Source organism: Vombatus ursinus, unplaced genomic scaffold, assembly GCF_900497805.2.
Source record: "Vombatus ursinus unplaced genomic scaffold, bare-nosed wombat genome assembly UNPS02009205.1, whole genome shotgun sequence".
Taxonomy (NCBI): domain Eukaryota; kingdom Metazoa; phylum Chordata; class Mammalia; order Diprotodontia; family Vombatidae; genus Vombatus; species Vombatus ursinus.
The window spans coordinates 58,797,786-58,818,444 of record NW_020948983.1 but is presented as its reverse complement, the minus strand read 5'-3'; the positions used below and the strand labels follow the sequence as shown (position 1 = coordinate 58,818,444).

At 41.4% G+C, this 20,659-nt stretch overlaps 1 protein-coding gene across 1 annotated transcript in view; it reads left to right on the top strand.

The window, feature by feature from the left end:
* The window catches only part of ITGA11 (integrin subunit alpha 11), a 197,392-nt gene that overhangs the window by 83,231 nt on the left and 93,502 nt on the right, over positions 1-20,659 (top strand). Inside the window, exon 3 of the mRNA XM_027851835.1 lies at positions 15,604-15,704. Coding sequence (XP_027707636.1) covers positions 15,604-15,704 — 101 coding nt within the window. The remainder of the gene's footprint in view (positions 1-15,603; positions 15,705-20,659) is intronic.

Sequence of the window (20,659 nt, the reverse complement as noted above, 5' to 3'; positions counted from 1 at the left end):
AAAATGAATGTTGAAAGCTATCTTTAAGCGTCATTGGAAAAAAAATAAAATGCTATTAAATGAGGGGAAAACAGTATTTTGAGACCTGTATTTGTGGACTGGGCATTTGCCTTCTGTTCATTTTAAAAAGATAGCAAGCTTCTTATGTATAAATCTGGCCAGTAAGATCAGGTAGTGTCTTAGTAGGTACTAAATTTCTGCCAACTAAATTCTTGCAGTCTTTGCTCTGCAAAATCCATATTGATAGATAGGTTGGGATCCCTTAAAATTATCTTTCTATAATATCTGATTTCAGTGACCTGGTCCTGAATCTCTATCATCAACCCCTACATTTCTGTTCAAACAAAACACACATCTAGCCATTTGTTGACATGTTTATTGAGTTCATGCAGATGTTACTCACAAAGGGCCTTTTAATTCCACTCAGATCAATTTTATAGACTCCATTCACACATAAGTCGATTTCGGTTACATCTGACAAATCCAGAACCATATAACTTGTCACTCATTACTATTGCTCAATGAAGTAATGTCTGATTGTTCCAAAATTACTATTGTTACTATTACTACCCTGTCAAATCTAGGCTGAAATGGTAGCACTCAGAATAAGGTATCTATATTCACCTAGGTCCTTTTAGTACATTTACTCCTCTCTCCTGTTACCCAGTCTCCTGGACATCCAGATCCCTCCTTTCTCAACATACTTAATCCATTCTCCTGCTACTCTACAACGGATGCAGTTTTCCAAGCACGGACACTGCCATCTCCTCTGGCTTGCTGTGCTCAGCACTTTGCCCATTCCCATCTTGAATGTATTAACTACTCTACTCAAACACACACTGGAGGAGATTACATTTTCCATGGGGCAAAAGAAAATAGAATCTCACAAAAAGAATAGTTTCTGCTTTGTTCCCTCCTGAGTTCTTAGCTTCCGAAATGAGACCTGATATGTTCCCCCTGCCTTCTGACCCCTGCCCCAATTTATTCCTGAAGAAATAAGATGCCAGATAGAAAAATAGATCTATAGGCTAGACCCCTGGGGTTGGTTTAAGTAACAGAAACCAAGTAGAGTGGCAAGCACCAGGAACTGAGAATGAAGATGAAGTTAAGATGAGGCAAGGAGATTATATATAAAAATCCAAAACCCTAAGCACTGAGTAACAATGGTCTAAAAGCTTCCCAGACCAGAGTGTAGGGAGATGGAGGGAAAATGGAATGAGACCAGAATGATGTCTCACTACATATATACAACTTAGTCTGATCATGCTCCTCCTACACATGGTATACCAAAAAGAACACTGGCTTTAGAATCAGAGGACCGGAGTTCAAATCCTGACTTTGCTATTTACTACTGATGTGACCTTGTGTGCTTCTCAAGGAGCCTTTATTCATCTGTAAAATGAGAGATGTTGATTCAAATCAGGGGTTCTTAACCTTTTTCATGGGTCATGAACCCCTTTGATGCTCTGAAGAAGCCTACATACCCCTTTTCCAAAATAAAGATCTTTAAATGCACAAAATAGAGCATATAGGATTACAAAAGAAACCAATTATATTGTAATACAAGTACCAAAAAAATTTTTAAACAAATTCATAGACTATAGATTCAGAACTCCTGACCTAAATTTTATCTAAAATCCCTTCTAGTACTACATCTAATTTTCTTGAAATATCATCAGTCAATGGGAGCTTGGGTGGGGAAGGGAAAGAAGAAGGAGGAAAGAGAGGAAATGAGGACTCAGGGAGTGGAGAGAAGTATAAGGAAAGGAATCTGTCACGAGAGGTGAGGAACCTACAGATTCAATCAAAGGGCCACACTTGAGGACCTAGAGGGCCACATGTGGTCTTGAGGCCACAGGTTCCCCACTCCTGTGTTTAGCACCTAAACACTCTGACCTGGCATTGAGGGTATAAACGCAGTAGGTTTTAGAAAGGATATTCCCCTGCTGTCTGCTAAATTCAACCAAATTCAGGAATATGCTTCTGCTCTCCATGTCTTCAAAATATCAGCAGGATTCCTGGTGACGTTTTCTAGGAATTGAGGTGGTAGAAATTATGAGATATAATAGTTCTTATGCTTTACCTCCTTCCTAGTCCTTAATATGTTTCTCTAAGGGAGAAAGTAGATTAATAAAAGACTACAGCTCAACAAGAGGATCCAGAGGCATGAATATGAAATGAGCAGAACCAGAGAAAGGTTTCAGGAGAAGGGCAGCAAAAGAATTAACCAAATCCCACTCATTCTTCAGTCTGAACTCTGGTCCCCCCCCCCTCCTCCATGGAGTCTTCCAAACTCACCTGCCCATTCTCTGAATTTCTGTTGTACATTTTGAATATACTTGTTATATACATTATATTTTTATATGTGTAACATGTATATGTGCGTGTGTGTGAATGTATATATATATATATATATAATTATGTGTCATATTATTTGTTCTCCACTAAACTCCACTCCTTATGATGGATGTGAAAGTCAGTCAGTTAGTAACTACTAGGAGCATTTATTAAGTACCTTCTATGTGCCAGGTACTGTGCTAAGTACTGGAGATACAGAAAAGGGCAAAATACAGTCTCTGTATTTGAGAAGCTCACAGTCTAATGAAATCCAGAAGTTGGCTCCAGATTCTCTTTTTATATATATATAATGTTTTATTTTTTTCTCCAATTACTTGTTAAAACAATTTTTAAGCATTTTTTAAAATTTTGAGTTCCAAATTCTATCCCTTCTTCCTTCCCTCCTCTCCCCCCTTCCTGAGATGGTAATCAATCCAATATAGTTTATACACATGCAATTATATAAGACATTTTCATACTAGTCATTTTGTACAAGAAGACTCAAATTAAAAAAAGAAAAAGAATGAAAGGAAGAAAATGAAAAATAGCATGCTTCAATCTGTATTCACTCAAATAAAAAAAAGAAAAAGAATGAAAGGAAGAAAGGAAGAAAATGAAAAATAGCATGCTTCAATCTGTTTTCAGATAGTATCAGTTCTTTCTCTGGAAGTGGGTAGTATGCTTCATCATGAGTCCTTTGGGATTGTCTCGGATCATTGTATTGCTGAAAACAGCTAAGTCAGTCACAGTTGATCATCATACCGTTTTACTGTTACTGTGTATAATGTTCTCCTGGTTCTACTCACTTCACTTTGCATCAATTCATGTAAGTTCAGGTGTTTTCTGAAATCATCCTGTTTGTCATTTCTTACAGCAAAATGATATTCCATCACACTCATATACCATTCCCCAATCGATGGACATCCATTTGATTTCCAGTTCTTATTGGCTCTAGATTCTCAAAAGCTGTGCTCTAACAGGTCCTACCGGAGAGGAAAGGTTTCCTCTGCAGACCTAGTGATAGTGACCTATCTTTCTCATCCAAGGACAAGCCTAGCAAAGGTCAGAAAGGCTCTTCATCAGGAAATGAGTCATCTTGGCCCCAGCAAGTCACAAAACCATCTAGTAAGGCATGGAAAGAGCTGTGATTTGTGTTGGTGGACAGAGTAGCCACATGGATGAAGGTAAAAATCCCTTAAGTATGGAAGTTGCTTCCTAGCTATGTGGCCTTTTTCTCATGTCTAAAATGAGGAGTTTGAACTAGATGGCCTCCAAGGTCCCCTCCACCTCTCTATCTACCGACCTTCTGATGTGTCTTCCATCTCATAGACAGATACATCACATTCCTATTATTTGATCATCTGTCATCCTGTACTGCTCCCCAATTGTTTCCTATATATTAGTCTTGTCTCTCCCAACTGGGCTTAGAAACTCCTCGAAGACGGAAATTATGTTTTCATCTTTCTCTTCATCTTCTCATCTTTCCTCCACAACCTCTGACACAGTGCTAAGCACAAAGCAAGTGTTCAGTATATAATCATTGACCTGAAGGCCAAGACCAAAGATTATAATAATGGCTAGCATTTGTAGTGCTTTGAGGTTTACAAAGTACTTTATCAGTATTATCTCTTTTTATCCTCAAAATAACGCTGGGGGTAGGGGAGGTGCTGTTATTCTCCCCATTTTGTAGGTGAGGAAACTGAGACAGACACAGGTTAAGTGATTTGCCCAGGGTCACACAGCTAATAAGTGTCTGAGGCTGGATATGAACCCAGGTCTTCCTGATTCCAGGCTTAGTGTTCTATCTGCTATACCATCTATCTGCCAAAAATCATAATCCAAGCAGAATAAGACAATCTTTCTAAAGAATGACTGGGAGAATCCCCAGGATAGGAGAACAGGGCTTTGGCTGAGGCCACAATGAAGGCCTCAGTCTTTGTTAATATTCAATTGTTTTCATCATGTCCAATTCTTCATGACCGCTTTTGGGGTTTTCTTGGCAGAGTTACTAGAGAGTTTTGCCATTTCCTTCTCCAGCTCATTTTACAGATGAGGAAACTGAGGCAAACAGGGTGAAGTGACTTGTCCAGGGTCACACAGCTAGTAAGTATAACACATCCTGATTTGAACTCAGGAAGATGACTCATCTTCCTGATTTCAGGCCCAGTACTCTATCCACTGTGCCACTTAGCTGCCCTCAGTCCCACCTCTACACAAACCAATGGGGCCCATGTATGTTGAATAACACCCATCCTCTCAACTACCTCGAAAATAGTGAGGGAGGTATTTTTCCAGCTGACAAGTTTCCAAACAAACTTATTCAACTCTGCCTCTCAGACCACGTGGAACATTCTTCCTCCTTCCCGTATTTTCCCCTTTTCCCTTTTCAAAGCCCTTTTCCATCAACCAGGGCTGTGTAAACCTCAAAGCCCTGGAGAAATGGGAGCTGCTACCATTTTTATTATTAGAAGTAACATTATCATAAGTAACACAAAAAGGCAATGAGGCATATTGCTAAGGGCCAGCCTTAGAGTTAGAAGACCTGGGTTCGAGCCCTGCCTCTGAGACAACCTGAGCTGTGTGACCCTGAACATGTTATTTAACTTCTTAAGATTCTAGGCAACCCTCCAAGGCTTTGTTACTTACATAAGTGACTTGTTTAACCTAAGAGTAGCAATTTACCATCACACCTGTGAAATTTCATCTCAGCCTCCAGATTGGCATCCATCCATTAATCAACACTCTTTTAATCCCATTGCTCAGGTAGCCATGGAAATACCTAATAGTATTCTTCTCCAGCCCACATTTGTTTGTTTTTGTTTTTGTTTTTGTTTTTGTTTTTGTTTTTTTGGCTAGGCAATGGGGTTAAGTGACTTGCCCAGAGTCACACAGCTAATAACTGTTATGTGGCTGAGGCCGGATTTGAACTCAGGTCCTCCTGAATCCAGGGCTGGTGCTCTATCTACTGCGCCACCTAGCTGCCCCGTCCAGCCCACATTTGTTCCTCTTGTCCACAAGGATGCATGAGATTCTGAGAGTCATTACCACATCCTTTTATGTGCAGGACATTTTCACATACATTATGTTTTCTGTTCCTACCCTATTATGGAGGCAGGAGGAATATTTTTGTCCCCATTTTACATATGAGGAAAATCAGGATGCTAAAATACCTCGGCCAAGGTCATACAGTCAATAAGTGGCCAGCTTGAGACTGAAGATTCATGCCTTCTGATTCCTTCATCAGGGCTTACTGCACTAGAGGCTGAGATTCTGACCAAGCAGGAGGGGACTCAGTGACGTGGCAGACCACTAGCAGAACTGCGGTTATCAGAGTCATTGCACTATAGAAGGAAAAGCTGGAATCGGGAAACCTGGGTTCTGATATTTATTTTCCATCTGACCTTAGGTAATTCACCAAAACAATAGAGTCTTCATCTGTAGGTGGAGGGGGTTGAACCAGATCAAGGCCCCTTACAAGATTTGCAGGTCTATGTTTCTATTCATTGGGTAACCTAGCCGGACATTGTTGTTCCAGCTCCTAGAAATGGACGTGGAAACCAAACAAAAAATGGTTCTGTTTCTATACAGCATGGGTCAAGTGATGAGATAGAGTGCAGACCTTCAGGAGAACCAATCAGATTTTATGTCATGAGCACTGACTCCATCTTGTGCTGCCACATGTTTTCTTCTCCATCTTATTACTTTTCCGCAAATTATCCATGGGCAACTAGATGGTATAAGATATCTATTGTTTCATGAATGCAGGTGGATACAATTAATCGGCATCTCTCAATTCCGAGAATAGAAAGACCCCCAAACCTAGCTGTCTCCCTCAAACGTGAACAAAATTGATTCATTCTTCCTCACAACTTGGAAAGCCCCTACTCTTTCCTCCAATTACAAATCAGATTACCTAATTTTGCATCCTGGTTTATATGCAGATCGATTGTTTTCTTGCAATTAATTGGTTTTTTTGATTAATTGTTTTTAATACATTAAAATCTGCCTCACTCTGTATTCACGGTCTTTGGACTAACTGGGAAATCTACTGACCCATTTATTATGCGTGCCTTGCTAATAAGTAGTATTGATTGGATTGTTTCCTCAGTGTTTATTATCAATTAACCTTCACACTGTGCTGCTGGGCACTGTTGTCCCAGCTCCTAGAAATGGAGGTGCAAACCAAGCAAAAATGCTTCTGTTTCTTTATGGGATAGAGACACTTGATTGTACGGGATAGAGAACCTCCCCTCCCACCAGAAAAAAAGGACAGCCTAAAACTCTCAGCATTAATCCAGTAGGAAAGGGATTCTTAACCTGGAGGTCCATGAACTTATTTTTCTTTTCAATATTTTCATAACTATTTTGTTATGATTTGTTTCCTTTCTAATACTATTCACTTTATTTTATGCATTTAAAAATATTATTCTAAAAAGGAGTCAGTGGGCTTCACCAGACTAACAAAGGGGTCCGTGACATAAAAACATAAAAGTTAAAAACCGTTCCCTGCCCTAGGACTGAGTCCAGAGCCTGTCACCAGCCTCCAGAGTACCTGAGGACCAAATCAAATCTACCATCAACTATTTATTAATTTTTAGCCTGGCCTTGCACTAGCGACTAGTCAAAGTCTAAAATATAGCCCCTACCCTCCAAAACTTAAAGTCTAATTACAGAGGCAAGATACAATGGTAGTTCTAAATTGGGTCACAAATACGATATACAAAACTATAGAAAGCTAGGTGGTGCAATGGGAATGTACGTGGGATCAGGAAGACCTAAGTTCAAATCATGCCTCAGATTCTTCCAAGCTGTGTGACCCTAGGCAAGTCACTTAACTACTTTCATCCTCAGTTTATTCATCTGTAAAATGGGGTATTTACCTCAGAGGGTTGTTGTGAAGATCAAATGAGATATATGTAATATGTGTAAATATATATAATACATAAAAATATATGTACAGCATTTTTCAAACCATGAAGCATTGTATAAGGGAATAAACACACACACACACACATAGCACGTGTTACCCTGGACAAGTCACTTAACCTCTATTTGCTTTAGTTTCCTCAAATGCCAAGATCTAGGACTCTACCACACTTCTGGCCAGATCCCCTTTGTGTTTTCTCTCTCTATTAGAATAGAAGCTTGAGATACAGACTGTCTTGCTTACCTTCCTTTATAGTCCCAGCATTTAGCACAGGACCTGGCAAACAGTCATAGCTTATATGCTGAAGTCTCTTCCAACTCTGAAATTCTGTGATTCTGTGATGATACAAGCTGCTTTCATCCAGAATTACTGAATGGAGCAAAGCCAAGGCAATACTGGATAGCTCATGGTGGAAGATCAATAGACCTAGAAAAGTTAGGCAATGTTTTATATAGGGCTTAAGGACTTAAGCCAGGACCAGAAAGATAGGCGAAAGGCTTGGGTTAGCAGAGATGCTAGGGGACAGCAAAGGTGAAGTCTGGGGAATGAATATGGGCTATGCAGATATGAGTGAGTCCAATCTGGCTGACACAAAAGGAGCATGGTGAGTCATAAGATTAGATGAGCAGAGTGGAGCCAACTAATGGAGATTCTTTGGGCTGCCCTGTTGAGGTTAGACAGCCGGGCCTCTTTCCTTCTATAGCAATCTGCATCCAAATTCAGGAGTTTAGGCCCTAGTGAGGGGAAAGGAAGGGAATAAGCATTTATTAAGCACTTACTATATGCCAGGCATTGTGTGCTAACTTTACAAATATTATCTCATTTTATCCTCACAACAACCCTGGAAGGCAGGGGCTATTGTTAACCCATTTTACAATTGAGGAAACTAAGATAGACAGAAGTTAAGTGATTGGCCTAGGGTCACATAGCTAGTGACTAAGTCAGAATCCTCCTGACTCCAGGCCCAGTGATCTCTCCTCCCTGTCACCTAGCTACATACAAAGAAGGCCATATTAGTCTGTCCTAGAATCAGAATCTGGAAGGAAGACCAGTGCATTCCTTTCTCTGTCTCCTTTAGACAAGTCAGCCTCCAAAGGCAGTGAGGAAACCCCAGATTTTTCCCCCTGAGGTCTCTGCTGAAGAAAAACGTCTTTCTTCCGCTCTCCATCCCCAGTGACAGTGACCCCTCCCCCTCTCTCCACTCTCCCCACAGTAGGAATGTCAGGAGCCCAGATTCCATGACTCACCCCAGCCGATGGAAATTTTTCGCCATATACCACGACCTTTGGTTTGCCGTCTGGTGTCCACGCCAGAAGGTATAGGATATCCTGTCTGCCATGCAAAAATGATGACTGACCGGGAGATGACTGTATAAGGAAGGCTGAGGTTACCAGGAAGGGGGGAACTGAGAGAGTTAGTGGCTCTTGGTGACATTTTTCCTGAGCTTTAGCAGTTGTATATCACCACAAGGCTAACTCGATGGGTAAATCTCAAATCCGTTAGGCATACCTAATGCAGAGTCACTCGGGAGTGGAGAAGGCTGGCTACCCCGGCCAGCTGTGGCTGTGATCTTTAAGATTGGAGGCAAGCTGTAAAGAGCATTGAGCTGGTCGGCAAGAAGCAAATCTTGGTTCTAGGTCTGATCCTGCCTCTGAGGAGCTGGATATCCTTGGACAACTTGCTTAACATAGAAAGGAATATAAGCTCCTCGAAAGCAGGGACTGTTTCATTTTTGTCTCTGCAGTCCCAGTTCCTAGTGTATAGTAAGCCTTTAACAAGTGGTTGTTGGATTGAATTGAATAGAAGCTGGCTGGTACAATGACATCTGGTTTAGAAGTCAAAAGATCTCAGTTCAAATCCCGCTTCTATCACTTAGTATTGTGCAACTTCGGGCCTCATTCTCTTCCTTTGTAAAACCAGGAGCTATACCCTATGACCTCTAAGATCTCTCCCGGCTGTAAATCTGTAACACATTGGGCTGTTAGCTTTAGTTTCATCCTTGGGCAAAGGGAAATAACCACCACACCCAGTACCCAGTTCATTATGATCATGGATTAAAAAGTACTTGGAAAAGATGAAGCACTGTTGTAATCAATCCATAAACAGACATTCATTGGACATCTACTGTGTGCTTTGGGGTGTATGGGGCATTCTGAGAGGACTAGCACGCTCTGCTTCACTTAATCCAATTCATATGCAAGTTAAGACATCACCCCTGATCTCATTGGGCCTCATTGAAAATGAAGGACAAACCACAAAAACAACTATGTGTAAGGCTATTGTTACAGGTGGTGCAGTGAATAGAGTGCTGGGCCTGGAGTCAGGAAGACTCGTTGTCCTGAGTTCAAATCCTCAGGACTCAGATACTTACTAGCTGTGTGACCCTGGACAAGTCACTTAATCTGTTGGCCTCACTTTCCTCATCTGTAAAATAAGCTGGAGAAGGAAATGCCAAACCACTCCAGTATCTTTGTCAAGAAAACCCCCAAAATGGGGTCATGAAGAGTCAGACAGGACTGAAATGACTTAACAACAAAAATATTGGGGTTTATGGGGTATTCAGGGAGGATTAACAACTCTGTCTCACTTAAATCAGTTCACATGCAAGTCAAGACATCACCTATGATGTCATTGTTCCTCTTCGAAAACAAAGAATAAACAACAACAATAACTGTGGCAGGCTATTGTTATAGGTGGCACAGTCTATAGAATGCTAGGCTTGGAGTAAGGAAGATTCATTTTCCTGAGTTCAAATCTGGCCTCAGACTGGCTGTGTGACCCTGGGCAAGTCACTTAACCTTGTTCACCTCAGTTCCTTATCTGTAAAATGAGCTGGAGAAGGAAATGGCAAACCACTCCAGTATCTTTGCCAAGAAAACCCCGGATGGGGTCACAAAGAGTTGAACATGATGAGAAATGACTGAACAACAAATGTGCCATCACTGTAGTAGGCACTTGGAACACAAAACCAAAATTCTTGTGCTCAAAGAATTTATATTCTATCAGTGAAGACAACATATACATGTTTGGAGAGAGGATATATATCCCACCCCATCCCCTCAAAAGACAAGAAAGTCCTGGGAGGGAAGCCCATGGTGCCTGGGGAGAATCAAGAAGATGGTACTTGGGCAGAATCTTGAAAGGAATTTGAGATTCCAAGAAATGGGAGAAGAGGGGGAAAGCAGTCCAGGCATGGGCCACAGCCAGTAGAAGCACAGATGTGAGAGATGAAGTCTCGTGTGGGAGGAACAGCAAATGAACCAGTATGGATCAATTGTGCAGTGGTAGAAAGGAAGATCTGAGGCGACTAAGCTGGTAGGAAGGCACAAGATGGTAAAGAGCTTCAAACGCCGAGCAGAGGAGTTAACGTTTTTCCCTAGTGGTAAGAGGGAACCACTGAAGTTTATCGAGTAAGGAACTGGCATAGTCAGCCTTTCACTTTTGGGGGGGGGGCGGGGCAAGGCAATTGGGGTTAAGTGACTTGTCCAGGGCCACACAGCTAGTAAGTGCCCAGTGTCTGAGACTGGATTTGAAGTTCAGGGCTGGTGCTCTATCTACTGCGCCACCAGCTGCCCCAAGTCTTTTACTTTACGAAAATCACCTTGGCAGAAAGGTAGCCCAGTGGGATGATAGCTTGAGAAAACTGGGTTCTAGTCTAGCCTCAGAAATAAGTAAACTACCAAACTTTTGGGAAACCATTGATCTGTCCCTAAAGCACTTGAAACTTTCCAAAGCACTTTTCCTTCCATTTTAACATCGCAACAACTTTGTGAGGTATGTAGGGCATGAATAGTTCTCATTTTTCCAAGGTGATTTGCCCTGGCTTACACAGCAAGTCAAGGACAGAACTAGGAAAAAAAATTAAAACTCCTGACTGCAGGGACCAACATCCTTTGTATTACACCAACCTAGACCTCCTAATGTCTCACGTGCTCTGCCCCAGTCCCCCTCTGTAAATGGGAAGTGCCACAGGAATTTTGCTAATGCTAGGTTATTATGTTATGGAGGCAAAGAGATGGCTAGAGTGCTGGACTTGGGAGTCAAAAATGATCTGAGTTCAAATCCTGCCTCAGACACTTCCTAACTATGTGACCCTGGGCAACTCACTTAACCCCTCTTTGCCTCAGTTTCACCATCTGTTAAAGGGGGAATAATGATAACACCTACCTCACAAGGTTGATGAAAAGAGTAAAAATGTAAAGTATTTTTGCAAATTTTGAGGCACCTTCTACGTAAATACTAGCTATTATTCTCATTTGTGATGTTAATTAATCAATCAACAAACATTTATTAAGCACCTACTATGTGCCAGGCTAGGTAGTACAGTAGATAGAGTGCCAGGCCTGGAAGCAGGAAGACTCATCTTCCTGAGTTCAAATCTGACCTCAGACAATTACTAGCTTTGTGACCTTGGGCAAATCACTTTACTCTGTTTGCCTCAGTTTCCTCATCTGTAAAATGAGCTAGAGAAGGAAAGGGCAAACCACTCCAGTATCTTTCCTAAGAAAACACCAAATGGGTTCACGAAGAGTTGGACACGACTGAAAACGACTGAACAACAATAAATGTGCCAGGCTACTGTTAGTATTATGATGGTTTGTATATAAGGTAACAAATCATTGCTCACCTATCCCAACCTTCACCCCCTCCACCTATGGCTGTTTCTTGAAAGTGGACCTCCTAATCAGCCACCTAATAAGATAGTTTGGCCAGTTGGTCAATAAACATTCATTAAGCACTTATTATGTACCAGACATTGTTCTATTTTCTGAGGATAGAAATACAAAAGTGAAATTCGGTCCCTGGCCTCAAAGGAGTTAACAATCTCATGAGGGAAGACAATACCCAAAAATAAGCTGAAGAGTGGGGGGCAGGTACTGTATTTGAGAATATGATGGATAAATCCAAAGGAGTACAGCCTGGTGGGAAGTAGGATTTGGAAGAAGAGGTCCTGGATTTAAACCTCTCTGGGTCTCAAATTCAATGACATCTCAGGGTCCTTCCAGCTCCATATCTATGCTCCCATGGTCCTAAAACTTAGAGCAAGGCAGCCCCACACATCCCAGCCTACGTTTATTTTGTTTTATTTTCAGTTAGAAAAAATAAGGGAGACCTTGATAGCACAAACAGCTGTAAAAGTAGCCAAAAGTCACCATCGTCTAGACAAACAGATTTTATGGGTCCAATTAATTCTGCTGCTCAAAAATAGGCATGGTTAATAGGCGGCTATATTTAGACACCCGTCATTATCTGGCTGCCCCAGGGAGTACTTATCCCACTTATTTCATGAGTTCTTAATTCCAAACAGAGTTTTGTCCACCACTTTGGATTCTAGATCAGAGTTGGGGGAGTGGGATGGGAGATTCCATCAACTCCTAGAAACCAATCTGGCCCTTAGGGACTTAGTTTTTCAGTCACTTGAGCCAAGGAAAGAAAATTGGAGAGTTTCTTTAAGGTGTATGTAAAATCACCCGTGCAATGTATTTGGAAAGGGAGAGGCACTGGTTGTACCTGCAGCTTTAAAAAAAAAATCCCACTACCACAGAGGTATAGATATCTGCATTCTACCATTAGTGATTCATTTCTTAGAATATTAATACATTGGGATACTTCATTTCCTTCAAAATCCTGTTCAAGTGACACCTTCTAAATGAAGCCTTTCCTAATTCCCCCCTGCCCAAGCTGCTAATGCTCTCCCCTGCCAAAAATTTTTATTTTTACATATATTTTGCAAATACACATTTACATACATCTTGTCTCCCCAGAGAGAATGTACACTGCTCAAAGGACAAGGACTGTTTCATTTTTGTCTTTATTTCCAGAGCCTAGCATAGTACCTGGCACTTAATAGGTGCTTAATAAATGCTTATTAATTGATTAGTTGAAAGTCCTCTATGAAAATAAAAATTCTACTGTAAAAGATAGTACTCTAAGCTATAATCAGTCAATTATAGTTTTATTGGTAGAACTAATAACTAGAAATTTTTTTTCACCCATAATGAAAACACTTGGGTATGGGGTTGCAGGTACAGTCACCCCAAGTGAGATACAACCCTCACCTCCATAGGCCTGGAAAAGGAGTGCCAAGCCAATATACCCTCAGGGTTAATGGCTGCATTGGCTGGAGGAGTACCATGAGATAAGGCTCAGACCTGGCATTTACCACAGAAAGGAAGCCCACTCCCCAAGAAGGAAATGTACTTCTTACTCTAGATAGTGCCCTGGGGCAAAGCTCCATGCATCTAATACAAATTATGGCATTTTCTCCATATATACTACTTCATTTGTTGAGCTCATCGGCTCCCACGGATTAAATTATCATCTGTCTGCTAATAATTCTCAGATCTACCTATCCTGCCCCAACCTTTCTCCTGACCTCTAATCTTACATCTCCAATTGCCTTTCAGATATCTCAGACTGGATGCCCAGTAGACATCTTAAACTCAACATGTCCGAAACAGAACTCATTATCTTTCCCCCAAAGTCCCCCCTGCTCCCACCTTCCCTATTACTGTAGAGGGCAATGCCATCCTCCTAGTCCTTCCAACCCGGGCTCCCAACCCAGTGTCATCCTCAGTTCTTCCCTATCTCTCACCCCCTATATCCAAGCTGTTGCCAAGGCCTGCAACCTTTTGTAGAATCTCAATACAGAGACCCCTTTCCTCTGATACTTTCACCACTCTAGTGCAAGCCCTCATCACCTCACTTGGTCTACTGAAATAGCTGCTTGTGGGTCTTCCTGTCTCAAGTCTCTCCTCATGCCAATCAATCCTCCATTCAGCCACCAAGGTGATTTTCCTAAAACACAAATCCAACCACATCACCCTCATACTCAATAAACTCCATTGGCTCCCTATTGCCTTCAGGATCATATTTAAAATCCTCTGTTTGGTGTTCAAAGCCCTTCCTAACCTAGCCTCCTCTTATCTTTCCAGTCTTCTTACACCTTACTCCCCACCATACACTCTTCCATCCAGTGACATTGGCCTCCTTGGCTGTTCCTCAAACAAGACACTCTATCTCTTGGCTCAAAGCTTTTTCTCTGGCTATCTTCCATGCCTGGAATGCTCTCCCTTCTCATCTCCTCCTCTTCCTCCTGGCTTTCCTAGCTTCCTTTAAATCCCATCTTCTCCAGGAAGCTTTCCCCAACATTTCTTAATTCTAATGTTTTCCCTCTTTTAGTTATCTTCTTTTTATATCGTATAGTTTGTTTGTACGTATTTGCTTGTCATGAGTTTCTTGAGGGCAGGAATGTCTTTTGCCTCTTTTTGTATCCTCCCACACTTAGCAAATAGTAGCTCTTTTTTTGGCTAGGCAATGGGGTTAAGTGACTTGCCCAGGGTCACACAGATAGTAGCTCTTTAATAAATGGTTATTGACCAACTGGCTGGCTCTATTTATTAGGGCATTAGCTAGCAGCTAGCTGAAAACAATATAGACACCTGGAAGGAGTAGGGGGCAACCAGGGTGGTCCAAGATTCTCCCCAGAGAGGGGCACTGAATGGAAAGGCAAATACCCAAGATACATTTCACTCAACATTATGAAATGTGAGAATATCAGAGCTGGAAGAAAACAGTCCAACCCTTCATTTTTCCTATAAAGAAACTATGTCCCAAAGGTGACTTCCAAGGTCATGTAACCAGTCAGTGACAAAGCCAGGATTAAAACACACGTCTTCACTCCATACTGCCTGCCAGTGCCTACTGGGAGTGGAATTCTCTGAATTCAGAGAGAGAAAGAATCCACAGCTTCTCTCCCCGCCTTTCTCCCAATCATTGTTTCCACCAGAAGACAATGTGTTGTGCGATATCACATTGTGTTGTATGTAAATCACCCAAGAATAGACAGATCTAATTTCCCTGAAAACACACACATGATTGTCTGAGTAAGCTCCGAGACAAAGGGCAAAGTGTTTGGCAGCTTTTGCCTTCCATACTACTGCCAAACCCCAGATTTCTCTGCAGATGACTGATGCTCTGGGCCCAGATCCCTGGACTGCCCACCTCTTCTGCCTCAAGTGAAGACAGGGACTTAGGGGACAGCCAAGGCCACCAAGAAGGGCTCCACACTATAAGAGTGGGCTGTCAGTATCTGATGTCCTCCTCAGTTCATCTCTGTCATGGGTTTCTGTCATGGGTCTATTTGATTATTATGGGTACATAGGTCCAGACTAGAAAGTTTGGAGGATGTCCCTCCTCCAGGATGGTTCCTGCCTCCCTTGCTCTCAGCATCTTTCTCCCCAATCCCTGCTTCTTATGTTTAAATGCTGTCTGAACCCTCCGCCAGAACTAATATCCCACACTAGGGAGAACTCACCTTCTCTCCTCTTTCTTCCTAGGTTGGTGGTGGGAGCTCCATTTGAAACCAATGGTCACCAGAAGACTGGGGACGTTTACAAGTGTCCAGTAATACAAGGAAATTGCTCCAAACTGAACCTAGGTAACACTACTCATAGTACCTGGTAGGGAGTAGACCAGGGTGGGGAACCTGCAGCCTTGAGGCCACATGTAGCCTTCTAGGTCCTTGAGTGCTGCCTTTTGATTGAGTCCAAGTTTTACAGAACAAATCCTTTTATTAAGGATATTCGTTCTATGAAGTTTGGATTCAGTCAAAGGGCTGCACTTGAGGACCTAGAGGGCCACATGTGGCCTTGAGGCCGTAGGTTCTCCACCCCTGGAGTAGACTCTTCTGTTACTTCTTTCTAAGGTAGCATGATATAGTGGATATGGCTCTGGGCTTGGAGATAAGGAAGTCCTGGGTTCAAATCCTACTTTGGGCACTTAGCCATGTGACTTTAGGCAAATCACTTAAACTTCACCATCTTAACCCCATCGTAAACCAGTTCAACTCTACACAATTTTCTACTCCTTTGTCTGTAAACTAGGTGGCCTACTAAGAATGTTTTTTACATTTTTAAATAAAGTCTTATTGTATTTTAAAATATAAAAACCATTCTTAGCTCCCTAGTCTTACAAAAACTGATGTCAAGTCCAATTTGGCTCTTGAGTGGTAGTTTGCTGACCCCTACTCTAGTGCCTTGCACCCTTATCCTACTGTTGATTCAGCCTTGCCAATCCTTAGCCCTCACCACCTTTGCTCTTATTCATGTAGAGCTGAATGAAGCTGGAGGAAATAACCTGCTATCAATGTGGGAGTTATTTCTGAATCACCCTATCTGTGTATGGTCAGAACAAAAACCAAATCAGCACCATAAATAAAGTTGAAAAGGAATGTTGGGCAAACAAACCAGCTCCAAGATGACCTATTTAAACAAACTAGGAGATGGATCAAGAAACAGAAATTAACAAATGCTATCACTATTTCCTACTGGAGTTAAACAAATTATAAAGCATCCCAACAAGGTTGCCAGAATAGCCTAGAAACTGCCTCAAATAGCAAATTCAGGATTTGTTTGCTGAACAGAGGTATATATAGCAACCAAGGCCAAAACAAGTTTAGCAAGCAAAAACGCATTTGTAAAATCTTAAGGAACAACAGAATGGAAGATTATGAGCAATGAGCAGTGGAAAGAATAAAGTTGCAGACAAAGTCGCAGAAGATTTGGCCCAAGATGCTGCAACTGACCTCGATAATCCCCAGAGCAGTTAAGGATAAGATTGGAAGAACAACAAATATGATAAATGGAAAAGGATTATCAAGATTTTCTGAAAAATGAACTATTTTCTCCATCAATGCCAGTGAAATTATGATGGCTAGACATCAGTGCCACAGTCCCCAATAAGCTACATGTGAAAGTGAAGATAGCATTTTAAAATAAAGACAAGAAAAGTAGCTGGACCATTCCAAGAAAACACAGTGGATGCTCATCCAGGAACGTATGTGATTTTAAGAATATTAAGGGGTCCTTCCCGAAGGTATCAAAAAGGTAAGGAGACACCATGGGATTAGAAAAAATAAATCATGGATGTTTCTATTACCAAGAAGACGAGCAAGAAGAAATCAGTAAATAACAGTTTATATGCCTACTTTCTCATCTCTACAAAATCTTTAAGAAAAAAATTTACATACATATTGAGGCTTTCCTAGGGGAAAAAATATGAAAAGAGAAAAGGCAGACTTTTGCAAATGATATTCTGTGTCAGACCACGTCTTTACAGTCTATAGTCAACCAAAAAAAATGTAGAGAATACAAGTTCCACCTGTGTTTATTGTTTCTTCATTATAAAAAGCATCGATTTGGTAAGAGCAGAATGGAACCTTAAAGGTTTTTCTCCAACAAGGTGCTTCCCATGCATATATCAAGACCATATAAGATTTTATGATTGATACAACAGAGAGGACTTTATTGGTGGACCTCTGATTATTAATAACAAAGAATGCATTCAATAGTGAGGCAAATGCTAGCCAAAGGTGTTTGCAGTTATCATGGAAGACTGTTTAGAGCAGAGATCAAATGGAAGAAAGATTACCTATAGATCAAGATTACCTTAAATTGAGATTGATGGATGGATTTCAGAGAGTCCATGAACTTGGATGGGAAAAAAATACATCTTTATATTTGGTTTCCTTTGTAATTTGAAGTATTTTAAGTATTTTAAAGGGACAGCTAGGTGGTACAGAGTGGATAGAGTGCAGCGCCTGGAATCGGGAAGACTCATCTTCCTGAGTTCAAATATGGCCTCAGACACTTACTAGCTTACTTAGTCTAGATGATGTCCTCCAGATTTTTTTCTTTGCAGATGGTATCCTGTTGATTGCATCAAGGAAAACATTACATTGGATCTCAGTGAGATCCAAAATCACACACACACACACACACACACACTCTTTAGCCTCTCTATCCACACAGCATAAAAAAAAAAAAACAAACAAGTGAATGAAGAATGCCATTTGTCCAGACTGGGATATGCAGTTGACTGGACGACCCACAGAGCTCACCCATCAGTATATGTATCTTAGAAAAGCTACCAGAGATGAACAATAAATTGGGCCCAAAATTGAATGGAGGATGAGAGTAGGCTTTGACCTCAAGTTTCTCCCTGAACCAAAATCCCATCTTTTTAACATTAATTTTCTTCTGCTGATGTCATTTGGCTGCAAATCATGGGATACCACATTTTCCTAAGAGTGAAAACTGTAGATCTCTCCAAAGGCAAGGGAGATGCATGGTGGGCATGAATAGACTACAGCATGTTATGAATAATGAATTGCTTGTATGAAGTGATATAAAAGATATCACTAAAAAGATATATAATCTAGAAAGGAGGAAGGCTGGTCATGTAGTGAGAGTGAGGGTTAAGAGAGATACAGCCCATCTCTCTAGGGCTAGGAGATAAAGAAGAGGTTCCTACCACTGTGGGTGAGTCCCTATAGAGGATTTATGGGAGGAAATGGAGAAGAGTACCATAGAAATGGAGAACAGTACCATAGAAATGGAAAGCAGCATAGTATGGAAGGAAGAGTACTAACTATGGACTCAGAAGATCTGGGTTCAAATTCTACACCTGATGATAAGCCCTTGAGGAAGTCAAGGCTCCCTGAGCCTCATACAATTTACTCCTTCATCTGTAAAATGAGGTGGGTAGACTATATGGCCTCTTAAGTCCCTCTCAGTTTTAGATCTATGAAGAACGAGAAGGCATGGAGGGGTTGCAGCAGGCATCTTTGGGAAATGGATGATGTCACAAATCCACTGAAGTACTGACACATTCTCTAGCCTCTTGGGGGAGCTAGTGCAGTCATAGAAAGATGCCAGTTTAGCTGATGAGACGTCTTCTCATGCTGGCGCAAAAGTCCTGAGAGACTTTTCTGTTTTCAAAACAATCATCAAGACAGTTCTAGCCACACCTTCCAACTGTGCCCCACCTCCCTGAGAGTGGAGACAGAAGAGAGGGACTGAGTAGGAGCCAGACTCCTCCCCGATGAGCAGGGGAGACCCCCTAAGTATTAGGAAGATAAGCAGATGGATGAAAGGCTATCATCAAAGCTAAACTCTAAGAATACACAGATCCCAGCCAAGAAGCCAAACCACCAGCTGTCCCAGTCACATGATGGTGTTTTATCCAGATGTCAACAGCAGCAGTTGTTCCAACTCTACAGGTTAGAAACTCAAAACATAGTCAGGACTCTCTCTTTCTCTCTTTCTCTCTTTCTCTCTTTCTCTCTCTCTCTCTCTCTCTCTCTCTCTCTCTCTCACTCACTCAGTTGAAGGGAGGAGGAGGAAGAGAACGATCTTATAAAAGAGGGTAGAACCACATCATTAGGGTTTAGATTGTTTTTATTTTTGTTGCCCTAACTGGGGTGAAATTGCAGCTTCCCCAAGCCCTAAAATCAGATAGAGCTCGTTCCCAGGATCATCAATTCAGAGCTAAAAAGAACTTATCATCTAGTCTAGCCCTCTCATTTTATACATGAAGAAACTGAGGCCATCAGAAGGAACGTGACTTGCCCAACCAACATCATAGGGAAATATTTGGCTTGCTACTCCCAGTTCCCCTTATATAAATCTTGATTAACCCCAAGACCATCTATCTGAGCATCACTGAGTATAAAAATGAGAAAAATGAAATAACAATAATCTATGTGCTAAGCATGGGGAATAGGACACTTACCAAATGTGTGACTTTCAGTATGTCACTTAACCCTGTTTGCTTCAGTTCAACTGTAAAATGAACTGGAGTTTAAATGGCGAACCACTCCAGAATCTTTGCCAAGAGAACCCCAAAATTGAGGTCATGAAGAGCTGGACATGACTGAAATGACTGAACACAGATGAAGAAATTGAGGCAGAAATAGCTAAGTGACTTTCCCAGAGTCACACAGCTAGAGAGTGTCTAAGGCAAGATTTGAACTCAGGTATCCCTGACTCCAGGTTCAGCAGTCTATCCACTGTACTTCCTACCTCCCTAAAATCTACATCCCCTTAAAAAACAATTGAAAGCAAAAATCTAAACAAGGCTATGCAGGGAATCAGAGCAATGCAAGAAAACACAATAAACAATTCAACATGAGTCTAAAACTTTACTACAGAGACTTGAGAATCAAAGAAATCAGAGGAAAGAGAGAACGCCCAAAGAAAGAGAATGTGGAAAATGTTTGGTCATATATATGATCACAAGAAACCAAACACAATAAAAACACAAGTTGGATCAAAAAAGAAGCAGAAAGCTTGCACACAGTTAATATAATGAACGACAGAACAGTTGCATCAAGGGAGGTGACTGAAACTCTAACTTCTCAGCAAAACTAGAAAGCAGTGAAGCCAGATAAGAGCCAGAATCATTGGTTCACACACTTCACAGCAGCGCATGAATCACTAGCAGTACTTAACTGGGTTCCCCTCAGAAGCCAGCCTGACCCCATCTTTCTTAACTAAAGGCATCACTTACTTTCTCCTTAAAGATCAAGAATCCTCCAGATACAGGTCACATACA